We start from the raw sequence: 24,912 nt of genomic DNA, 5'->3' as shown, positions 1-24,912 counted from the left end.
CATTTCTGTCTTTGGCATATATTTGAATATACCAAGGCAGTCTGAGGAAAAAGTGCCATCAATTGCTCAAAGGTGTCCTTTAAAAGCATTTCCAGACCTACCCCAGTCAAAGTGCCCAAATCATTACCTCCACAGTGCACAATTAACAGGTCAGGTTTTGGCAAATGCATAAAGGTTTTCACCAATGGTATCAATTGGTGACATTTTAATACTCTGTGGCCAAACCACTTAATTTCCACATCTTGTAAATTGAGGTTAGGTAAATTCCTGTTCTCAGCATACCTCTGAGCCCAATAGATGTAACTATGTCCAACAATCCAGACAGAAAACATGGTGAGAGAAGGTTCTCCTGCAGTCAGATGAAGTGTGGCAATGAAATGGCAGTTGAAAAAATAAGAGTTTAAAATGAAAAAAACTGTGGAGTTTGTGTGTTAATGAAGCAGTAACAGTGATTGGTGGATTTTGATTGCTGAAAACAGAAAGTTAGGGTGCATGGATGAGTTGTTTGAAAGATGTATTTTGAGTGGTGAAGAAAAAATCATTAAATGAAAGAATGCACTGGATATGAGGTGCACTGAGAGTTCAGAGTTCAATTGCAACATTGTTGTGTGAACTTGCAAACACCAGAGGTCTTCCAAGACGTGGTTGCCATGCAGAAAAGGCATGAAATGGCAGAGGGGGGAAGGGTGTTCATTTGAAAAAAAGTGAGGGAAGAGTTTTGATTGGGTGACATGAGAGATATGTGTGAAGAATTACAGCATTTCTGTGCTTTTGATAGCTGCAGACTCTGGAGTGCATACCTTTTGCTCTGCTGAAGACAAATTGGTGTGTTTCTGAGACTGTTTTGAAACTCAAAGTATTTGCTAAGGTGAGAAAAGATTTCTTTAATTTAGATAGAAAATAGTGTGCTTTAAGGAGAAAATTATGAAGAAAGTTGTGTTTTTCAAATGTTGCTTTGTCTCAAGTGTTTTACAAATAGATTTTGTTTCTTTGAGAAATTGTAATTGGAGAAAATGTGAAGTATTAGTACTGACAGGGTTTTTATGTGCATAGGAGCTGTGGAGTGTTTTCAAATTATGACTTGTAAATCGTTTTTGAGAAAAAGCAATGGTTTTAATATTGATGACAAGGACATAATGGTGTCTGCTTCTTTATAAGGTAATTGAGAGTCTCTGATGTTATTTTTCCCATTTCAATGTAAGAAGTTTGTCTGTGGAGCAAATTGCTTGTAAATATGCTCCCACCTGTGCATGGCAAATTTAGATTTTGAATGTTTGCGTTACATAGGCATGTTAAAGGTGACTGAAACATGCTGCAAAGGCAATCAAAAAACGCTTTTATGTGTCTTAAGGACATTGTAAGTAATTTCCCCATGTGCAGTGTTTTCAAATTATGAGTTGAAAATCGTTTTTGAGGTAAAGGAATGTTTTCAAAATTTATGTGCGCCATATGCCCCCAAATTTCTTTTTCAGGGGTGCAGCAGGGTGTTCTTGAGACACCCCTGCACCCTCGGAAAAATTCGTAATTTGCGATGAGGTAATTGCTAATCGCAAATTGCACCTTCATTCCTATGGGCCTCCTGCTGCATGGAAATGAATGGGTAATTTGTAATTAGCAAATAGCTCATCGCAAACTAGGAATGGTAAAGAATCGCTATTTATTCCTTAAAGTTCGCTATTTAGGAAATGCAAAAAACTTTGATGATACATATGGCGGTTCATCTCTAACAAGATAAGAAGCATAGGGATAGATTTATGATGACTGGCGCATCACCAGGGATGTGTTAGTCATTCTGTGCCGCTGTTCCGTCACCTATGGTGTGCTGCATTTACAATGCGGCGCATCATGGGGCAAAAACAGCAGAGATGCGTGACGTATCTGTGCCGTAAAGGTGGCGCATTGCTGGAGTTGTATCGCAAGTGTGATGAAGCTCCAGCAAGGCTCAGGGGTGTCCCTGTCGCAGGGTTTCTGTTCTCACACAGAACTGTGGACAGAGGATTGGAACCTCGGCGAATTAGGGTGCCCCAAAACTCACCTTAGTAATCAAAAACCCCTTAGCAAGCTAGGTACAGTGTCACATTGGATATAACAAACTCTCAATGTTTAGACAATCCAGAATATGAACTTATAGTACCTCAGGATACGTGGAACTCATGAACAGTCGGTCGTTATATATTTCTTAGAAACCAGAACATGGAGTTAAGAAGAACACATGTGTATTTGAAATGTTTATTTACTAATGCCGTCTTCTCAGGCGTAGTATCTTAGATAATAGAAGTACACATATTATCAGTAGCAAAATTACCAGCATAGTTACTAGTACATAAAAAGCGAATGGTGACAGTATGTTAACATGCTGTAAATGAATAAGAGTTAGCAACACTTATAAGCAGCCGCGGGCCGTGGAGGGAGTTACGGTGGGGCAGGGAGGCGGGGAGGGGGAGGGGCAGGGTGGAGAGGGCTCCACCCTGCCCCTCCCCCTCCCCGCCTCCCTGCCTCACCGTAACTCCCTCCACGGCCCGCGGCTGCTTATATCTGACCCTCCCTAATACACATATTATATTATTTGCTAAGAAGGTCTCTTTGTGTTGGTTTAGGGCGTGCCCATACTTTAGTGTCTTAGATTTGAAGGAATCACATCAGCATACACCAGCTCTCTCTTCATGTGAACCGCATCAAGTGTTGTGTATGTGTGTTCGGCAAAGCAATATAAAACCCGCCTCATGCCCAGAATTGGCAGAAGCTGCACTTATGTTATGAGTATGAAGTCGTGGAGATCAGACCTCATAACAATTCTGTATCGTGTTGTTCTTGAAACTTCAGCAGTCGCTGTACAGATATAGTTTAACAAGCAAAGCAGATAGTAGAGCAATAACATATTATTCTCATGTAAACCACGATGAACTACTAGGTTGAAAGCTAAAGCAACAACTAAGTGTCGTGTGCAGAAGTTGCAAAAAAGGAAAAATGGCGTTTAAACCGGTAATGAGCCCATGCTAACTTAACACGGTGTAAAGATATCCAGGATCTAGATGACACTTCCCCATGATCCGGAAACGAACTGAATAAGATAATAGAAGTGGCATCTCATGAGAGCAGATTGCAACTTTATATGTGGACGGTCCGCAAGGTAAAACATTAAAAACTAGGAAAATTTAATGCTAAAGAAAAATAAAACAGCCAACTACTTTATCGAGGCTTAAGCCAATAGGCAAGCTAAATAATAAAAACTTGACAAATAAGTCAATGAATTGTCAATGAAATGCTAGTACTCAGCATATCAAACATGAAAAAGGTCTATGACATAACTGTGTATGCAAAATAAGCTGCAACAGCCTCCAATAGGAAGTCACCGTCTTCATCCGAAAAGAGTTCAGCCATCCAATTTAAAAGCGGAAAAGAACATACGTGCTCTCCCAGCACCGGATCCTCTATCACCATCAGAGGACAGCTCGGTGGGTTTTCAAGAAAGCTCTGTTCCAAGAAAGACTGTGTTGCCGCCAGTAAATTCCAGGGACCAATTAGTCCATGCATCAATGCCACAGCCATAATCCTTTCGCCAGGACAAACCAACTCGTGAGTAATGATAGGAGTCATCAGCTGATTAAAGTCGACGTCAGGAGAAACCGGTCCGCAGAGACACAAATCAATGGCCCAATCGAAATCACAGGTCAGGCAGTGAAATACAGGCTGGACACAGGTGAAGTAGGAGAATCGAAAAGATAATCCATATGCCGTGCTTAATATCGCCAACGGCATTGTGCCATAATATTCAAGCATGCGATTGCGGAACAGCGTCAGCAGCTGCAGGGCGGGAGCTTGCACAGGAGGGACATCCATATTTAAAAATGTAAAACAGCACAAGAGCGTCCGCTGGTAATGCAAGTAAAAATGGGAATCCACCAAGCACAGTGGAAAAAATAGAATGAAAGAAAGCAGGGATGACTCCAAAGATTTTCTCAAATGAAGTCACGAGACCACTGGTAACAACTTTAAAAAAGTGCGCCAGGCCCTTTGTGGAGGACGCGTTAAAGATAGTCCGAACCATCTTGCTGAAATGGAAAGGCAAATCTGTATTTAAAAGGGTCTGCACCTCTGTACGGGTGTTCGCTATGTGAAGCACGAAAGTTTCACGGGCCGAACTCAAGGCCACCTCTCTCTGAGACAAAAGAGTTCTTATTCTTGCCATGCCGTTGAAATCTGTTCCCAAGGTTGGTATTTGTGGCCAGATTGAAAACTCCCTATGTTCATGTGTGGGAGGAAATAGAACATTTCTGCAGCAAATAACCCGTTCACTTACTGTTACGATAAAAGGAATACTTTTAATTAACCCAGAACAATCTTCATTATTGAGCATCAAATAACTACCATTTTCCAACAACTTGAACGTGGGGATGATAGCAGGAACTGGCGTGCCTTGCAACACGCAAGCCATATTTGGTCGGTGTTTGTTGCATGAACCGTGTAACTGTATGTGCCTACACATTAGTGAATGATCTGGCGTCTCAGTGCATTCCTCTCCATTCAGATAAACTTCTTGATCATCTTTGAAACATCTGTATGTGTATGGAAGCGACCAGACCTCATGAAGAAAACCACTACCTAAAGGTGCATAACGACCTATTGGTATATATTTCATACAATTTGAAAACTTATATAAAGCAAAAGGCAGCGTTATTAAACCGTGGATAAGGCACGTTGCCAAAGCAGCCAACCTTTTGGATTTATACTGGAAATGTTAAAGGAAGAATTATGGAGTAGGGCCTGTAAATCTTTAATGGACAACCGAGTAAAATTACTCCAACCGTCATATTCCTCTAACTCCGGGATAGTAGGGGTGTTTAATTTTTTAGAAGTAGCCAATCCAAAGCATTTGGTCTGGGAAATTGTTTCATTCACAAACAACATATGATTTGGGATGAGATATGCACAGTGCAAAGCCTCAGTGCCTTTTACCTGCCAGGTTCGTGAACCCCAAACTGATGTAGATCCTGGATATCTTTACACTGTGTTAAGTTAGCATGGGCTCATTATTGGTTTAAACGCCATTTTTCCTTTTTTGCAACTTCTGCACACGACACTTAGTTGTTGCTTTGGCTTTCACCCTACCTGCGTCAAGATCTATGCCTGCTTCAAGCAGGCGCAGGGTTTTGATGCAGCTTTGTCCTATCTGATTGTAAATGCGGCAGACTGTGGGTGGTAGAGCAGCGGTGCACGTTAACTGGTGCATCTCTGGGGATGTGCTAGTTAATATAAATCTGCCCCTTTCCATACATACTGAGCATGTCATGAATGATGTAATATGTGACATCATCAGCAGTGGATTACGGGTAATAGTATCTCTAGTTTACTCCCCTATAGCTGTCTTTCTTTTAACATAACTGTCTGTTTCCTTCCCTTATACTTACTGTTTTTTTGGTTCGCTTCCGGTTCGCGTACCGGCGAGCGAACTGGGAAGCGAACTAAGAGAAATAGAGGTTGGCACAGTTCCAAATATTGTACCAATTTTTTAATACCGGGGAGGTAGTTCTGAAAAGAACTTTTTTTTAATTGTTTTTGTTGTTTTATATTTTTTTAATTATTTTTCTGAACATTTTTTTACTTTTTTTGAATTTTTCTGAACAGTTTTATATATTTTTTGGTTTTTTTTGGAGGGGGCAACGAAAACGATTCATTGTAAAGGGCTCAACAGGAGCAACAAAAAAAAAAAGAATTTATTGTTTGGGGCGTTTCGGACAAACATGAGCATGATTGTCAATAGCTCTGTTGATCAGAGTGATGCTACTTTCTCCGTAGCAAATGAATCCACTGCAATGTACGCAGACTTGTTTTACTTCACGAAATCTCGTTTGTATATTTGGCACCATCTCCCTGCCCTTTGGTCCCGTTACTTCCGGTACAACAGATCTTCTGGCCATAATAGGGAGATTATCTAGGTCGTTACGAAACTGTGCAGCACTGTAGTTGTTAGGATGCCACCTAGTCATATGGCGATGCATTGTGTAGTTTCCGAAACTGTATTTTTTGTCGGTCCCTCTGGACAGTCTATCTTGACATATAAGGCAAGTTACGTATCTTGCATTTACTTTTTTCTGACCTTTGGGAATTTTAAAAAATTGCCAAATGAAGTTTTCTTTCCGGTGAGACGTCCTGGGCTCCTCAGGCAAAAAGTGCCTCTCTTCGTGCTCTTCGTCCTGTTCCTCTTCTTCCTCTTCTTGCTGAATTATAACTTGAGCAGGTGGTCCACTCTTCCTTGGATGTGGTGGAGGTGGTGGGGAAGCACCAGCTGAAGCTACTAAAGAAGGCATTGCTCACTGGTAACAAAGGGTCTTTCTCTCACAATGATGAAAGTCAGAGTGAGGGAAGAAGGAGGGATTTTCATCATTTGGGAAAAACAATAGTTCTCAACCAATGAAAAGTGTTCATTTTAGATTATATGACCTAGTCTTACATCATTAGGAAACCAAAAGTGAAATGAACCAATGAAAAGTGTTATTACCAAGTCACATGACCTGCTGTGTTTACGTTACGCGCTTTGCAGGGCCTCCCGGTTTGCTTCCAGAAACCTGCGCTTTGCGCCTCGCTTCGCGTACCAGTTCGCTAACGTAGCACGTCATATGACTTATCACGCGACAACGCGAAACGTCATGTGGACGGGAGGCGTCACGATGTTGTTTTCTAACGCGGCAGTTGCGGTAAAGAAACGTTTACCGGCTCGCGGTCTATTTCGCGGCATCAAGGTCAGCTAACGGGAAGTTTCCCGATTCGCGAAGCGGGAACGAAGAAAAAAAAATATTAAATTTTTTTTTTATTAATAAACATATAAAATATATTTTTGGATTTAAAGAAGAATACATTTTACAGCTACAGATATTAGCTGTTAAAAAACCAATGAAATTCACTGAAAAAACCATAGGTTAGACCATATATAGTTAGGAATTAGCATTTAGAAAACCTTATTTTACTCACACAAAACCATTGAAATTCCATATATAGTTAGTTGCACTAACTATATATCGCGCACCCGCAATCCACTGCTGATGATGTCACATATTACATCATTCATGACATGGTCAGTGACATCACTGATGACATCACTGATGACATCACTGATGACATCTCAAATGACATCACTGATGATATCTCATTTGACATCAATGGTCACATCAATGATGATATCATTAATGTGACAATACAATGCATCTCCTCACACTTTAATATAACCTCTGTTACACCCAGTGTTAAATACAGAGTATAATTTTTGAAACCATTGACACACCAATACTAGTTACTACATACGCACTCACTGATTCCTACGTCTACACACACATTCACTCATTCACCCATACAATCATTCATACATACAATCACTCATCTTTACAACACTATCATATGCACTCATACACCTATACAGACACTCACACTCTGCCACTCATCCATGGAGTTACTCACACACCTAGTCAGTCCTGAAAAGAATCAATCACACTTCCATTTTCTCATCTATACAGTTAAACACAGAACACCTTACATTTTTGAAACATATACTAACACATACTTACTCTCTTATAGAATCACTGATACAAGTACACATTGATCTGCACAGAGTCACACACCTCCCAGCCAGCCATACACACACTCAGTCTCCCATACAAATACTTGTGCAACCAATCAATAACCCATATAGCTACTTATATAGCTACTGATCAACACATGCAGCAGCTTGCACAACAACAGACATACTGATGCACACTTTCAGACAGTTTAGTCACTAACCCGTGCATTCAGTAAGACGCATTTAATCACTCACTCATACAGTCAATCACGCACCTACTAAAACCTTCATTCAGACACTTATACATCCACTCATTCTTCAATATGTAAAACATATTTAAACTTTACAGAAACACATAATCACTGGATGTTGTCATCAGTGATGTCATCAGTGATGTCACTGACCATGTCATGAATGATGTAATATGTGACATCATCAGCAGTGGATTGCGGGTGCGCGATATATAGTTAGTGCAACTAACTATATATGGAATTTCAATGGTTTTGTGTGAGTAAAATAAGGTTTTCTAAATGCTAATTCCTAACTATATATGGTCTATAACCTATGGTTTTTTCAGTGAATATATATATATATATATACACACACACACACACACACAATTAACATGATGCAATTATCAATTTTAAATGTTTTTAATGTATTACTTAATTACCTTACCACACTATACCCCCACACAACTAGCAGCCTACAATTAAAATAAAATTAAAATAAATATAACACAATTAACATAATTAATAAAATAAAATACATTAATAATTATGTATTACTCATCTTCCTGACCTACACCACTACAAATCCAGCAGCGAACACCTATTATGTAACTTAAAAAATATAATTACACAATTGGCATTTAATAATCAATTAAATACGTTAATACTTATTTAGTTTCTTACCCTATACCTCTACAAACCTAATAGCCTGCACCGTACATACAACATAAACATAATTAATAAACAATTACATTATTAATCAATTATCAATCAATTATACTTAATTAATTTCCCACCCTACACGGCTAAACCTAGCAACCCACTATGTCAGTATAAATTACTTTTAGAAATTATAATAACAATTATAAATCACTTAAAATTACAAACTAAATTAAAAAAATATAATAAACAATTATTCAAATAATATTAACACATACAATGTATATAGAAACTAAAACAAAGAATTAAACAATCGTTTTTACAACTATATTATGAAAAATTATATTAACAACGATATTCTTGACAACTATATTACTTACCTGAAAGAAAGGGAAAAAAACGATATTCTTGACAATGATATTTTTGCATCACGATTGTTGTGTTCTGGGGAAAGGCACAGGTTGCAGACTGTGTGCTGGTCTGTCCACAAGAACTTGGGAGTGGCACTGTGGAAAGTATCTGAAAGGTGTCTTTTCCATTATGCTGCAACCATTCTCGAAGGCGAGCAGCAGTAAAGGCGGCCGCACCGCGCCCCTGGCCGACGAGATCTCACTTGACGCAGAAATCAACTACGCCATAGTTGACGGAAGAAGTGTGTGCGCAGATCGTCCTTTAACTATCGGAAAAAGTGAAAACTCAAGAGGCACTGACAAAGTCTGCCAGGCGGCGTTAACTCAGAGCCTCGATAAAGTACATGCAAACGCGATGGCAGAATAAAACAATCTAACTATGACGCCGATGATCATGCGCAATACTGCATAAGGGAGGAGTCACTATACCTTGTGACTCAAAAGACTTTCTTTGAACAAAAACAAGATGTAGACATCCAAGCCCAACACTAGATGCTGTGAGTATGCACAGCATGTGTATCTACAGCTACACATGCCACAAACCAGAGTATCCCTCCTCTTCTCCCGCCTTTTGAGTGCCCTGGGGTCCGTCCGCGTGTGTCAAATCTCCTTCTTCAACAGTCTCCTGTCACTAAGCAATCAATCCCAACCCCATCAATACCCTCACCTCCTCCAATGCAGGCTCCATGGAAGGCAACAATTACTGGCTTCGGACACTAAAGCACAAGGGAGAAAAGGGGAGTTATAGGTATAGCATAACCAATATAAAACACAGTCTAGCTAGGGATGTAATCACACACATCACTTTTCAATGATGCGAGTGTTAGGGATTGGAAGGGGACTGCTCAGAGTTTCTGGGGAAGCGCTATTCCCCTAGGGAGGACTTCAGAACTGGAGGGCATATTAGGCCTTGCAGTGTCAAACAGAGGTTATTAGCTCCATAAAAACTAACAAACAGGATGAAGACGGAAGTCAGAGTGCTATGAACTTTAAATAAACAACCAATCATTGTTGGGGAATAACCGCTCTTAGAAATCCCCCCCCCCCCCCAATCAGTAAGGACTGCATGAGAGGAGGTTAAAGCTGAAGTAAGCAAGCAGTAGAAGGGGGTTAGTGATTTTAAGGCCTGGGCGAGGTATTAACTGGAAAACAATCTTAGGGAAAATTTCGAGCTTCTAGCGGAGATGCTACACCACTGTGTTTGAAAGAGAGCCCACAATCAGACCAAGGCAGATTACAGTTGTGGGAGGGATTTTACAGTAGATGCAAAATAATTCCAATAAAATGACACTATGAATTCTGATGGGAAGAAGGAACACGCTCACTCTTTAAATTCAGATCTGTGTAAGTAAGGGTGCCTTTCTTAAAGGAATGTTTAAATGCCACGCAGTACTAGCTAGCACTAAAACAGCGTCAGGAGCAATCATGGGTACACTGGACACAGCCGGTATGTAGACCGCTTACCTTTTCTAGCACACTAAAAGTTTCCTGATACTCCTGGATTTTCTTGCGTACGTTCCAGGCAATTCTGGCGGGATCTTCTCCCTTTTGCTGCAAAATTACACCTCCAAAGTCCATCAAATCGATTCCTGTCATAAATAAGATAAAGTGAATCGTTTAATGATGTGAGTTTTGTGTAAGAGGGCTGCCGATCATAATAATCAGTCCTCCTTTGACTAGAGTACATTATCAATCAAAGGAACACATTTGAGACCATGACAAATAAATACACCATACCAACCATAATGGACAAAAGAGCACACCATTCTTGAAACCCAAAAGGGGCCAACACACATCATATACCAATTTACACACACAGACCAGCACACATCGTCTTCATAACGACCAAAACCCAGTTCAGTAACCATAATCCACACACTGAGCATAAAGGAGGCCAGCACACAGCACCTACCAAACAACATACACAAAAACAGTTTACAAAATGATTCATTCCCAATAAAGGCCTGTACGCAGAAGCTTTCAACGTAACCAAAGTGAAGACCAGCAAACCTCACCCACTAATCCAACTCGCATGAAAAGCAGTAGAAACACACCACAACAGCAACAACCACAGTGTTGGAAACCTACAATCTACACACTAAACCAACTCCTATGGTTGAAGCCATTTTGCATCGATTCTCTTTCTGACGGATACTATAACCACAGATTCCTCACCTTGTTAATATGTGCGGGAGCCAGAATGATCTGGAGATTGTTCACTGTAATTCACCTTGTGCGCAGTTAGGTGACGGTGTGTTGCTCGGCATGGGGTCTGCCCAATCCAGAAGTCACATCAGGGCCACAATACAATTGACACCTCCCCGTCAGCTTCTTCTGTTACCTGTTCGGGCCGTTGGTTGTGGAGTCCTTAGAATACAGTTTGCGCCAGTGTGCAAAACTCCAATTGGAATCTTTTTAGTATGAACCAAAGGAGTCCATTCTACAGAACATGGAGGAGGAAGGTTTGGTTAGGAATCTGCAGTTAAATAGAGTACCCATTAGAAAGAGCATTACAGAAGGTAAGTAACTTGTTCTTTGGATGGATACCGCAGATTCCTCACCTGCTCAATAGACACCAAAGCAGTACCTCCCGCCAGTGGTGGGTCTGTAGAATGGCTCAGACCAGGAAATCCTGCATTACCAAAGGGGCAAAGTGCCCCTCCTACCGGACCTGGCTATGCAGGCAGCATTATTTTGTGAATGTGTGAACTGACACCTACATTACAGCCCAGATGATGCCCAAAACAGGTACTCTGCATGCTTGGGCAATGTTAGCAGTTTTGGGTCTAGTGGAATGAACCACAGGCCTGCCAGAGGCTATTTCTTAACCAGTCTATAGTAGGTCTTTATAATAAAATTAAGATCCATCTGGAGATGGTCTCTTTCAGCACTGTTCTTCCCCTATGTGTCTCAGAGAATCCCACACAGAGTGATCATTCCCACAATGGTATTTGGTGTGATCAATGTAAAAGCTCAGAGCTCTCTTCGGATATAGGCAATATAGTTACTCTTCCTCCTTGTTAGGATGAAGTGGATCGAAGAACACTGTCAGGGTGACATACTGCTCAGTATAGAATGGCGTTGTAACCTTCGCAAGAAAGGCTGCCTTAGTCCTTAGCTTACCTGAGATGAAGGAGCTGTACTGCTGGACCGAGAGTGCTTGCAGCTTACTCACTCGACAAACTGATGTGATCCCTATGAAGAACACTGTGAGCAGCCTCAGATGGCAACTATGTATTGGGGTTCAACTGGGGCACCACAAAGGGTAGGAAAGTGCCAATCAGATTGAGGTCCCACTGGGGCACCACAAAGGGTTTTGGCGAGAATATACAGGTTATCCTTTATAGAAAAGGAATCACAATTGGTAATTTAAACATAAATGGTGGATCAGATAATCAGGCCGATAAAACAACAAAAACCTTAAACTGTTCCAACAGCAAGTCCCGCGGCTAAGGAGTAAAGGAAAACATCAGACAACTAGACCAAACAACACTGTCCCGCATACATGGTTTTAGTCGATTAAAGTCTGGCTGCCAAAATGACATTTACTACTTTGGGAAGCATATTGAAGGCTGTCAGCTTTTGCTGGTCAATCTCCACGTGTGGAGGTGTAAGCTGTGCAGGCTCAGGTGCAGAACTTGCCCTGCTGCTGTGACAGGAGGCCTTCCCAAAGAGACAGTTGGAATGAGGACAGATGCTCATGGCCAGAGGTTTTGAGTTCCATAGTCTCCTCACAAATCCGGAGACAAATTGAGCCTGTTCATTCGAGATTTTTTCCCCAGAACTTTGAGAAGGATAGTCAGAGGCAGGAAGTTGAAGAGGAGTCATTCATTCCAATTAAGGCAAAAAACATCTCTGAGCAAGAACTGGCTTGGAAACTCCAATGCACAAAAAGTTGGTGGACGCGTCACGTTGTCTGTGAAAATATCGAACTAGGGTTCGCCCCATTTTGGGAAAGTGCCCTGTGCCACTTATATGTGCAGCCACCATTTGTGATCTGCTGGGCAACGGTGGCTAAGATTCTCCACCCTGGTGTTTGAAGATTTTACCAGGTTTTTGACGATCAGGGAGATGTCCCTACCCAGCCAGTTCCAGAGGCGCAGAGCCTCCTGGCACAGGACCCATGGGCCCACTCTGCCCTGCTTGCTGCAATACCACATGGCATTGGTTTTGTTCGTTAGACCCTGCATCCATTCTCCATTGATGGACAGGAGGAAAACATTCAATGCCAAGACAATAGACAACAACTCTGAGTTGATCTGGAGGCAGATTTCCGCCAGAGGCCAAAGTCCTTTGATCTTCACCTCTCCTGGATTACATTCCCAGCTCAGCAATGATGCATCTGTTACAACAGTCAGCTCTGGGTAGGGTAGGGAGAGAGGTCTGCCACCAGTCCATTTGCAGTCGCAGTCCAGCAGCTACCGCTGTAGATCTGTTGCAGTCTCCTATGACACCTTAACAGAATTTGAGAGGCTCCCTTGGTGCTGAGCACATTGAGACTGAAGATCCCACTGTAAAACCTGTATGTGCCACCTGGTATGGTCCACTAGCTCTGTGCAGGAGGCCAAGAAGTCAAGAAGCCTCAAAGATACTCTTACTGAGGCCCAGGCCAAAGATTGAAACATCTGGATCAAAGCCTGAATGTCCTGTACTTCTTGAGGCACAGGGAACTCTTGCAACAGCACAGTATCCCAGATGGCTGAAATTAAAGGAAGCTTCTGTGATGGAATCAGGTGAGACTTTGACACACTGATGTAGAAGCCCAGAGATGTAAACAGGCAAGCCATTGTCTAGAGGCGGTTTGTGACTGGTTGAGGACCGGTCATCAAGGTATGGGAAGACTGGTATTCTCAACTGCAAAAGATGAGCAGGAACCACACCACCATAATTTTCGTGAACATCCAAAGGGCACTGGTAAGGAAGAAGGGGCACAGAGAATGCTCTTGGCCAACCGAAAACTACTGGAAATGTCTGTGGGACTGTAGGATGGGAATGTGTAACTAGGCATCCTACAAATCCAATACCATCATCCAGTTACCTGGATCTAGGGCAGAACGAACGTGGACAAGGGCGACCACATTGAAAATGTAATTCTTGAGTAAGAAGTTTAGAAGTCAGAGGTGTAGGATAGGAAAAAGCACTCTGTCCTTCGGCACCAAAATGTAGCCGGAGTAGCAAGTACGCCTAACCTCTGATGCCGGTACTCTCTCATGGCTCCCTTCACCAAGAGAGCTTGAACTTCCCTTTCCAGAATGGATAAGTGGTCCTCCGGAAGTTGTTGTGGAGTAGGTAGCATATTCAGAGGAGTGGAAAAGAAGGGTAGGGAGTAACCATGTGGGAAAATTAGAAGCACTCACCTGTCTGATGTGAGGCATTGCCACCCCTGGAGATTAGAACTTATCCTGCCTTCGACCGTGTGACAGTGCGCCATTGAGGGCAAATATAAGGGGGTGTTACAGTGGAGAGGTGGCGGGGGGGAATCAGTGTAGCTTGTTACCCCCAGGGGCATGGCCGCTGTTGGTCAGATCATTGACAGACATGGGAGGACCGTTGTTAAAGCAGGGTCTATCATGTTCTCTGCTGTAAGCCTCTTCTGAAGCCTCGTAAGGGCAGATACTGCTAGTGAAAATGCTGTACGGGCACTGCTAGTCCAAAGAGTGCACTGTTGCTTTGCTTTCTTTGAAGCGCTCTAAAGCAGAGCATGCTTTTTCTTTAAAGAGATGGGTACCATCAAGTGGCATGCCCATGAGAGATACCTGGGACATCACTCAATACGCCTGTAGAACGTATCTGTGCAGGACGCCTGGGCACCACACTGGTACCAACTTCCCTATAAAGACAGTTGGTGTAATCCAGGCCCAATCTTATAACATTCTTTGCCAGGTCTTGACCACCTTGGATGATCTCTTTGAGATTGGTGAAAATGTTGGGTCTCTGGGCAAGATATCGCTCATAATGACCGACAACATGTGAGAGTAGAGCCCCAGGAGGCAACTCGAGTTTGCACACATGGCTGCAAGGCTGGCAGAGAAGAACTTCCGTTTAGTTTCTTTGTCTGGCAGGGAGCTGGGAAACACTTTTAGATTCAGTCTACCTGTAGAAGCCAGAACCATGAGGCTCTGAGCTTTAGGGTGCTTTAGGACAAAAGATAGGTCTCTTGGAGTTGGTCTGTGTCTTCTGGCTATTTGACCATAAACAGGAGGGCAAGATCCAATCTTCGTCCAGCTTCCCAAAAGGGTGTCTGTGAGAACCTCACTGAAAATGAGTGGTTCTGAAGAGGTCCGCCCTGGCTTCAGCACCTCAGCGTGTACATTTGCTTTAACTTCCAATGAGCAGAGCTGGTCAAGAACTTCTTTCTCCCTTCTGATTGCCATTGCAAATTAGTCAAATTCTTCCACAGAGGGGCCAGGTGGAGACTTGAGGCCAGTGTCATGTGAGGTATCAAGGCCACTGGTCTCCTGAATGTTCAGGAAAAGGTTCTTGTTGTCATATATTCACAATATGTCACCACCTTATTTTTTTTGCTAATTCTCCCAAGATCTTTTTAAGGACTTATCAAGGTCTTTAACCATCTCGGAGACCAGCTTACTCTTGATATCAATTATCATATGGGTAGGAACTAGATTTCCCTTTTTGTAAACCTTGGAGTTGTGTAAAATTAGTAGGAGCTCTGTATACATTTCTGTGGCTTTGATGTACGAGTTACTTACCTTTGGTAAGTATGTAACTGGTAAAGACGTTGTCTAGCCGCAGATTCCTTAACTTAGAATATCCCCAGGCGTGAGACTGGATCCAGAATTGTTTTGCAGCAGCACCTCTACTCGCCGGGGGACGGTGCGAGACGACCCCGCCCTGACGTCGTCCTCGTACGTGACATCAGCGAGGTCATATAAGTCCCTCCCGGGGAGCTGACGTCAGTTTTCTTCGGAGAAACTTTTCCGCGGCCCAACACGGAGCCACCAACTAAAAACTGTGAAAGTATGGGAACAGTGTGCGAGGAATGAAAATTCCGTGAATAAAGAAGGGGGGATGGTGGAAGACACCATGCTACATACAGAATAGACACCGCCTACACACAGAAGTGGAGGCTATGAAAAAGAGCCTCGCAGGCCAAGCGGAGGCCCCTTCTCGAGTGCGACAAGGGAAGAACATTACAACAGACAGAAATAGACTGATAGTGCCATGTGGAACTGTGCCCTCCAGTAGGAATGGAACACAGAAAGAACAACAGTCCACTTATAGGAAAGAAAGAGAAGACTGGCCTTTCCCCTCTAAAAACAGAGTTAGGAAACAGAGAACAACCGACCCTCAAAGAGGATGACCACGAGGAGACCATGACCCGAGGCAGTAGAGCAGACTGAAGGGAAGGGAACTGGAGAGGAAAACAAATCTTCCAGTGAATCAAAGGCACCATGTAACAGAAAGAAGCAGAGGTTAACTGTATATTTATTCAAGAGTTTTATATAGCGCTGGCTAGACCCAGAGGTATCAGAGCGCTTTACATGAGGTTCCACAAAAATTACATTACAAGATTACATCAGTTCCAATTTACATCAGTTGCTAGACAAACAATTGCAAGAGTATAGAAGGAGAGATAATTGAAGTGTAGAGGGGAAGGGGGTAAGGGTAAAGGGATAGGAGGGAGATACGGCAGAGAGACGAAAGGAAAGTCTGTCCGAAGTCCGGCTGGGTAGGTGACGGTCGAGGGGAAGTCCCAAAACCCATATTCCTCTATAGCTATCAGGTAGCTCCACCGAGCATTGGCCAATTAGCTCTGTCTCAATGGGAAAAACAATTAAAGAAACATGGAGGGCAAAATAAATGGAGCGTGGAGGGGGCATGGAAGGGGAGAAAGGGGGGATACGGGAAGAGACAACAGGGAGAGACGAAATGAAGTCTGTCTAAAGGCCGACTGGGTAGGTGACGACCTAGGAGGGAGTCCACTGCCCATCTCCCCTATAGCTAAACCAGGTAGCTCCATCGGGCATTTGACAAAATAGTTCAGTCTCAATACATTGAGAGAGGAGAGAAGGAGAGACAAAAATAGAGGGAGGATGCGGGAAGAGACGACAGGAGAGACGAAGGAAGTCTGGCTGAAGACCGACTGGGTAGGTGACGTCCAAGGAGGGAATCCCTGACCTGTCTCCCCTATAGCTAAACCAGGTAGCTCCATCGGGCATCAGACAACATAGCTAGATCTCAAATGACGAGGGAAAATTGCAGACAGACAGGGTGGGGACAAAGGCAAGGACAGGTGAAGGCAGAGGTTAGCAGCAGGAAAGTGGAGAGGAGTAGAGCGAAGAGATAAACAGGGTGGGGACTAGGGCCAGGACAGGTGTTAAGAGGAAGGTACGGCAGAGAGACAAAGGAAAGTCCGCCCAAAGTCCGGCTGGGTAGGTGACGGTCGAGGGGGAAGTCCCAAAACCCATCTCCTCTATAGCGGTCAACTAGCTCCACCGGGTATTGGCCAAATAGCTAGGTCTCAAATTGGAAAACATTTAAAGAACATAGAGGGCAAAATAAATGGAGCGTAGAGGGGTAATGGTGTAGGGTAAAGGAGTAGGAGGGAGCATATGACAGACGCAGGAAAAAATCTTCCCAACGTCCAGATGGGTAGGTGACGGCCGAGGGGGAAAATCCATAGCCCATCTCCTCTTTAGCTACCAGGTAGCTCCACCGAGCGTCAGCCAGAAAACTAGGTCTCCACGGTCAGGGGTAAGTTCACAGATTCAATGTCCTGATGGGGGAAGGGTCAATGTCAAATTAAATATCTCAAAGTAGGAACACAACATGGAAGGGACTATAATGGCATCCATCTTGGGGTCAGGCAAGGGGTTCTGGTCTTGGTGTTAACATTCAGCCGGTCCCCATTTTTATCTTTTGCTCAACAGGAAAGGGGGATGGAGATTGTTGTGCAGAGGAGGAGCTTGAGGGCAGAGCCAGTGAATGCTTGTCTCCCGAGGTGGGTATTTCCGAGTTGTTGTTGCTAGGGGGGGTGGGGGGGGGGGGGAGCGACAGCTGCCATTTAGGGATCAGGCGGGGAGCCTCTGGAGTATTACTTGGTTGGTCTTAAAGCCGATCGTAGTCTTCTCTAGAGGCGGTGCTGTTGCTGTCATTACCATCTAACCTGAGGCCACTATGCTGTTGATGTCTGTGGGGGCCTCCCTTGGGGTGTTGCCCCCATGACCCCTGGTGACGATCTTCTGTAGGTGCCATTTTGGGGTCAGGCTCGTTAAATATAGGCTCTCCAATACAGACTTATGCCCTAAAAATGACCAAGGGGGACAGTGAGGGGGGCCTCCGCCTCGCAGGCTCACCATCAGGCCCCCTGGTGCTCCCAACAATGTTAGGAATGTCCCCGCTCACCGTCTCTCATCTCGCGGTGGATGTCGGCAATGGCGGGTGGGATCCCCATAGGATCGGTAACTCCTGCCCGAGCTGTGTGCGCCTTCTCTGCACCGGCAGGCCTCTCGCTGAGTCTCCGCCATGTCCAGTATGGTATGGGGAGATGGCAGAACCTCATCCGCTGGTGGAATGGAGACAGGCAACGTCACGGATAGTTCCTCTCAGCCTCCGGACGCAGTCCAGCAGCTCCCCAGTACACACCACCTGCCCCACCAACTAGCTGGATCTCCCATACAGTGCTGCTGTGGCTCTTATATTTACTGTGAAATCATAAGCATTTTGCCCCACTAAGGCTTGGCAGAGGCTCGTAAAATGCATAATTGTCATATTAAATAAACACATTTTGATGAAATTCGGCTAATTGAGCAACTGCCATGCAATATTAAATCTAACCCTAATCCCAACAGTTGTTAAGTATTAAACTACATTTAAATTCAAAAACCTTTACTTACGCAATCTGGTCTACACAGAATAACTTTAACGTTAAAACCTGATGCTAGCTGCTACCACTGTGTACTCTCTCATTTAATTATTTGAATGCAACTTAATGTAATTAAATAAACACTGTGTGAGAGATTTGCAAAAATTGCATTTATGTAATTATGTAAAATTAAAAAACAAATAAGCAAAATTACATCTCTGGGTCTGCATATTGAAAAATTATACTAGGGATTTATTTCAAATTCAAAGAAAATACTACAGAAGTACAAGACCTATTATATAATCATGTAGCCATTTTATTCAATTAAGCCTGCTCTGGCCACACTTTGGAACGTATCACTGCTCTTAAGTCCAACTACCTTCACCAAACCCATTTTTATCAAAGTTTCACTTTTTCAATTTATTTTCACTTTTTATTACATTATGCCTGTCCTGTGTGCTAACTTTTCATTTTCTGTTCCTCGCTTGTCTATTTTTGCAATATCTTCCCTTTTCCCTTAGTTATCCATATCAAAGGACAAAGGCAGACAGCACTGAATGCACTCTCGGACACCCTGTTGTCCACTGCAGTGCAAGGGTTTAACACCCCACCATATTTTTTATGAGGTGGAGGTGACAGTGCTGATTTGTTTTGGACAGCGCCAACATCCACTCATGTAGCAGAAGGCAACAGGCCCAGAAAAGAGTACACATTGGCAGCGCACAAGCAGCGTAGAAGAAACGTGTGGTGCAGCATGTACCACCACACCTTGGTTTCCCAGACCCAGGGGCAGTTGATGCACGCCAGGCCTGACCCAATTGGCTTGGGGGAGGACCTCCTCAACATGCTTGGTGCTGAGATGGCAAGGCTGGGTACATGTTGTTTAAAATGATGACATTTGATATAGATATTAGTTTTCTGAAGGCATAATTTACATCATAGGTAAGTTTACATGGAAAGTTTTGGAGTGATCCATCAAGTGGGGGGCTGAGAAAAAGTGGGGGAGGTCCCAAAATGTGTTTTCCCCATGCACTTTCCAAAGGAAAACTGGCATAAAGTGATTCATAAATCATGACTGATTGGTATTCCCCCAAACTTGTCAGAAAGCTAGAATGAAAGGTGTGTTGGGTTGTGGTGGAGTAAGCAATCTCCACAAAAGTACTCGATCAATCCTCACTTCTCACATCATCCACAAAGGATTGCCAACACTCCGGAGTTATTTTGCAGTTATTTTATAAGAGGGCTACCATGACTCGTTTCAACTGCCTGCAGTTTAATGTTGTGGGCTGCTGCAGGAATTGCAGCAGCCTCCCAAAAATTCCAAAGTAATATGGTATGTCTCCAGGGTCATTAAATCCATGACTCCAGGGGAATTTACAATTTCTTTAAACACTCTGAATTGGATCTCTATGTTCTTCAGCTGGACTGTGACTCTCTTGTCGTTGTTTTTATGATTGCATATTGTGGGCTGAATATTTTATAAGAAAGACTCAGAGACATGTTGGGTTTATTTGAAAATAAAAAAAGTCTGAGATTTTCTTCTAACATTTTTCAACCCACCAAATGCGATCATAAATGTTAAAAGAAAGAGTCATAGATATGTTGATTTCTTTTTTTTATTAACAGTTTATTAAATATTTTTATCAAAATCATTATTATTGAACATTGCGTGTGTGAATTATCAGAATAAATATTTGATTTAAAATGTTGGTGATTTTTGGAGAAAGATGATAGATGTGCTTTACATAATTTGATATGCTCACTCATTGATAAAGCAAATAGGCCCACTTTTTAAGTTTTAGTGTGAAAGGCCATGCGCAGCATGGAGTTGGCTGCCACAGGGACTGTCACACTCCAGGCTCTGTGGCCAACGCCACATTGCACACAGCCTTGGGTTGCTGGCCTTAGTGGGGTTGGAAACAGGGCCTGGCCACATCTGATGACATCATCCAGTGACTGTGAGTCTTTTTTTTAGATGTTTTTGTGTGTTAATTGAACATACTAAGGTACCACAAATGTTAAATTAGTACACTTTGTGTTCTACTGAGTGATTCCTTTTTTAACATAGTTAGTGTAAGTTGCTGTGTAACTGTGGGTATCTGAGTGATGGTACAGGTATGTGAGTGGATGTGTGAATGGCTGTATGAGTATATAAGTGGGTGTCTGAGTAGCTGAGTGGGTGACACAGTGGCTGGGTTAGTGGCTGTATTGGTGAGTGAGTGGGTGTTTCCATGGCTGTATGCGTGGGTGAATGAGTGGCAGTGTGAGTTGCTGTAAGGGTGGATGAGTGGCTGTGTCAGTGCCTATATGGGTGAGTGTGTATCTGAATGGCTGTATGAGTGAGTGACTGGGTGTGTAAGTGGGTGTAGGGGTGAGTGAATGGCTGTTTGAATGAATGTTTAATTAAATGAGTTGATATGTGAGTGGCTGTATGGAGGAGTGAATGTCTGTGGGATTGGCTGTATGGGAGAGTGACTGGCTGTGTGAGTGGTTGTTTGGATGTGTGAATGGGCATGCAATTGGTTGTGTGGTTGAGGGAGTGGTTTTATGGGAAAGTGAGTGACTCTGCTGAGAGGCTGTATGGGTGAGTGAGTGGGTATGTGAGTGGCTGTATTGGTGAATAACTGGGTGTGCCAGTACCGGTGTGGGTGAGTGTGTAGTTGTGTGAGTGGCTGTATCAGTAAGTGACTGGTTATAAGATCAGGCTTTATGGGTGGGTGGGTGGGTATGTGAGTGACTATGAATAAGTGAGTGGTTGTGTGCTTACTTGTATGGGTTTGTAAATAGGTATGCGAGTAGTTGTTTGGGTGTGTGAGTTGGAGTATAAGACGTTGCATGGGGGTGTGAGTTGGTGTGTGAGTGGTTCTGTGGATGATGTCATCAGTGATGTAATTTGAGATGTCATGAGTGATGTCACTGACCATGTCATAAAGTGATGTAATATATTCGGTCATAAGAGGTGCATTGCAGAGCATACGTTATAGTTAGCTCAGGTAACTATAACTGCTGAATATCACTGGTTTTGAACAAGTGAAATCTGAGCCTAACTATAAAACATTGTTGTAACCTTTAGTTTTTTCAGTGAATTTTGTTGTTTTAAAAAAAAAAAAGCTTCCCTGACCTTTGGTCTTCTAAGTGAATTTGTACATTTTAATTTTTTTTATTTCCTAACGTTAACCACTAACCTTTGACACTGAGTGCTTGAGTATCTCAGTGGGTATATGAGTGAGGTGTAGGCTTGTAAATGGGTGTGAGAGAGTATGAGTGGGGCTGCAAGTAGGTATATGAGTGTCTGAGTGGGTCTGTGAGTGGGTGTGTGAATCTCTGAGCGGTATGTGAGTTTGTACGTGAGTCTCTGAGAAGGTGGGATAGAGAATATGAGTGATTCTGTAAGTGGTTGTATAAGTGTCTGGCCATGTCTGTGAATGGGTGTTCATGCCCGAGTTTGTCTGTAAGTGAATGCATGAGTCTGTGAATGGATGTGAGAGTGTCTGAGTTGTTCCGTGAGAGGGTGCATGAGTACCTGCTCATTTTCTGCTCACTTCTGACCTTTATATTTCGTCTTTCTGCTTGTTTCTGAAATGCATTGTGCTTGTTTCTGACATTTCATTTGCCTCTTTGTGCTTGTTTGTGATGATTATCTTTTTTCTTTATGCTCATTTCTGCCTTTTATTTTGCCTCTTTGTGCTCATGTCTGGCCTTTATTTTGCTTCATTCTGCTCATTTCTGAGCTCTATTTTGCCTCTTTCTGCTAGTTTCTGAGCTTTATTTTGTCAGTCTTGCTGGTTTTAGAGCTCTATTTTGCCTCTTTCTCCTTATGCTAGATTCTGACCTTTTCTTGCCTCTTTCTGCTCATTTCTTATTACTCTTTTGTTTCTGCTCATTTATGACCTTTACCTCTTTCGTCTCGTTTTTGATCTCTATTTGCGTCTTTCTACATGTTTCTGACTTGCCTTTTTCTGCAGTTTCTAATCTCTATTTTGCCTCTTGCTGCTCGTTTCTGTCCTTCATTTTGCCTCTTGCTGCTCATTTTTGATCTTTTTTTCTGCCTCTTTCTGCTTGTTTATGACCTCTATTCCGACACTTCCTGCTTGTTTCTCACCTTTGTCATGTCTCTTTTTGCTCATTGATGACCTTTATTCTGCCTCTTTTGCTCATTTAGGACTATTATTTAGCCTCTTTCTGCTCATGTCTCACTTTTGTTTTGCCTCTTTCTGCTTGTTTATTACTTTTATTCTGACTCTTTCTGCTTGTTTATCAGCTTTATTTTGCCTCTTTCTGCTCATTGCGGACCTTTATTTGGCCTCTTTATATGTATTGCTTACCTATATTCTGCTTATTTCTGCTTCTATCTGACTTTCATTCTGCCTTTTTCTGCTCATTCCGACCTCAATTCTGCCTCTTTCTGCTAGTTTCTCACCTTTATATTGCTTCTTTATAATCTTTGCAGACCTACAGTCTGCCTCTTTCTGCTCATTTCTGACCATTATTCTCTCTCTTTCCTGACCTAGATCTTGCCCCTTTTTGCTCTTAGCTAACCTATATTCTACCTCTTTCTGCTCATTGCTGAGACTACGAAAGCACCCAGGGGAGTGCAACAATCTAAAGCCCTTGAAGATAAAACCAAATGGCAACAGAAGAGGCCAGTGGAGAATACCACCAAAAAGGTCCTCGCAGAACGGGGAGGCTGGGTGGGCGTTAAGGAATCTGCGGCTAGACAACGTCTCTACCAGATACCTCGTTACCGAAGGTAAGTAACTCGTATATCTGATGGAGTCATCTAGCCGCAGATTCCTTAACTTAGAATAGATACCACAGTCATACTCCAAAAGGGGGGCGGGACTGCGACAGGACAACAGAAAGTGCCAGGCATGTGATTCTGCAACAGGGTGATAGATAAAAAGAAAGAGACTGTGGCAGAAGAGTCCGACAGCAACCCCAGCAGCTCGAAGAGCAGAAGTCACAGGATAGAAGATATCCGACAACATGCCAGAAAGGCGCCACACCATACCAGTATAAAAAAGAAGGTAGAATGGTATGATCCTCAGGAGAGAGAGAGAGAAGAAGAATCACTCTCCACTAAATGGCGCGCGAAAAGTGCATTAACCCAAGCTTGGAATGAACCTGAAGAAATGCACCAGCGCGTAACAGATTAGGTTATAAAAGGAAGCCGAAAGTGCCGGTAGCAAGGCCCAAAGGCAAGGCAGGCCCTGAGCAATGCATTGGAAATAGCCAGCAGGACAAGAAGCACGCCAACGCACACCTAACCCTAAAAGGGTAAAGAGGGGCAATAGCATCAATCCCTAACCTGCTGAAGCAGGTAGAATATGCCACCGGCAACGGCAACAGAGACCTTAAAGTGGCTTACACAAGAAGAGAAGAGCGCCTGACCGGGCAGCATGAAGCCAAAGGGAGGACCAACCACAATATAGACTCGCAGACAGTAATTATGAACACTGCCATCAGAAGAACTGTCACACAGGTAAAGCTTTAACAAGGAGTAGGCCTATCCGAAGGAAGAGGCCAAAAACACCAAGTCAACGAATGGCAGAAAGAGTCTCAGAACCCAAGACCAACACTTCCAAAAGACACGGACAGTGTCGAACACCAAAAAGGGAGCATATGACAATTGGAAAAATCACTCTAGAAAGTGGAAGCAAGGAGGACCTATGGCAACCTGCAACCAGCTAGAAAGGTTCCCCCACACATGGAGATATTGGTCCAAACTTTGCAACCAGGACAAGAGGTGGCGACGTAAGAAGAAGAAACCAAGGCAACCAGTATGTAGACATAATCTATACGCAGGACCATACCTAGCACATTAAGAGCAGATAGGGGGCATTTACGAAGAGGAGACCATGAAACCTCCAAAAGAGGTGGATAACCATCGCGAAAGCAGATAGTACCAAGGAAAAATATGGAACACCGTACAACGGACCTACAATTGGCACATGGAGCCCACATTATCTCCAGGCCAGGTGAAATAGCAAGCCTATATAATAGCGTACAACTACCCCACATGGAGTATGTATACCCCGGAGTACGGGGGACACCTCTTAGGGCAATAAGCCAGGTCATAGAATGCAGCAACGAACGGCACCCATGAACTGAGTTCGGGCCGTAATGACATTACCGAGCTGAGCCACCGGCTGAAAACCACAAGCAGAGGACACAACAATCTGTGGACAGAAGGCCAACAGGCAACTGAAAGCAAAACGCATCCAGAGATGCTAA

General features: G+C 43.2%; 1 protein-coding gene across 3 annotated transcripts in view; it reads right to left on the bottom strand.

The window, feature by feature from the left end:
• Positions 1–24,912, bottom strand: part of LOC144782052 (delta(3,5)-Delta(2,4)-dienoyl-CoA isomerase, mitochondrial-like) — a 221,724-nt gene that overhangs the window by 103,185 nt on the left and 93,627 nt on the right. For 2 of the 3 annotated variants that reach the window (XM_078661188.1, XM_078661187.1), the window contains exons 4-5: positions 10,317–10,441; positions 9,520–9,568 (exon numbers count right to left, since the gene is read on the bottom strand). The exons of the other annotated variant lie outside the window; for it this stretch is intronic. In XM_078661188.1, coding sequence (XP_078517314.1) covers positions 9,520–9,568; positions 10,317–10,441 — 174 coding nt within the window. The remainder of the gene's footprint in view (positions 1–9,519; positions 9,569–10,316; positions 10,442–24,912) is intronic. 3 annotated transcript variants of the gene reach the window in all.

This window comes from Lissotriton helveticus, chromosome 9 (genome assembly GCF_964261635.1).
Source record: "Lissotriton helveticus chromosome 9, aLisHel1.1, whole genome shotgun sequence".
NCBI classification, from domain to species: domain Eukaryota; kingdom Metazoa; phylum Chordata; class Amphibia; order Caudata; family Salamandridae; genus Lissotriton; species Lissotriton helveticus.
The sequence above is the reverse complement of the archived record's forward strand: the minus strand, read 5'-3'. Positions and strand labels throughout refer to the sequence as shown.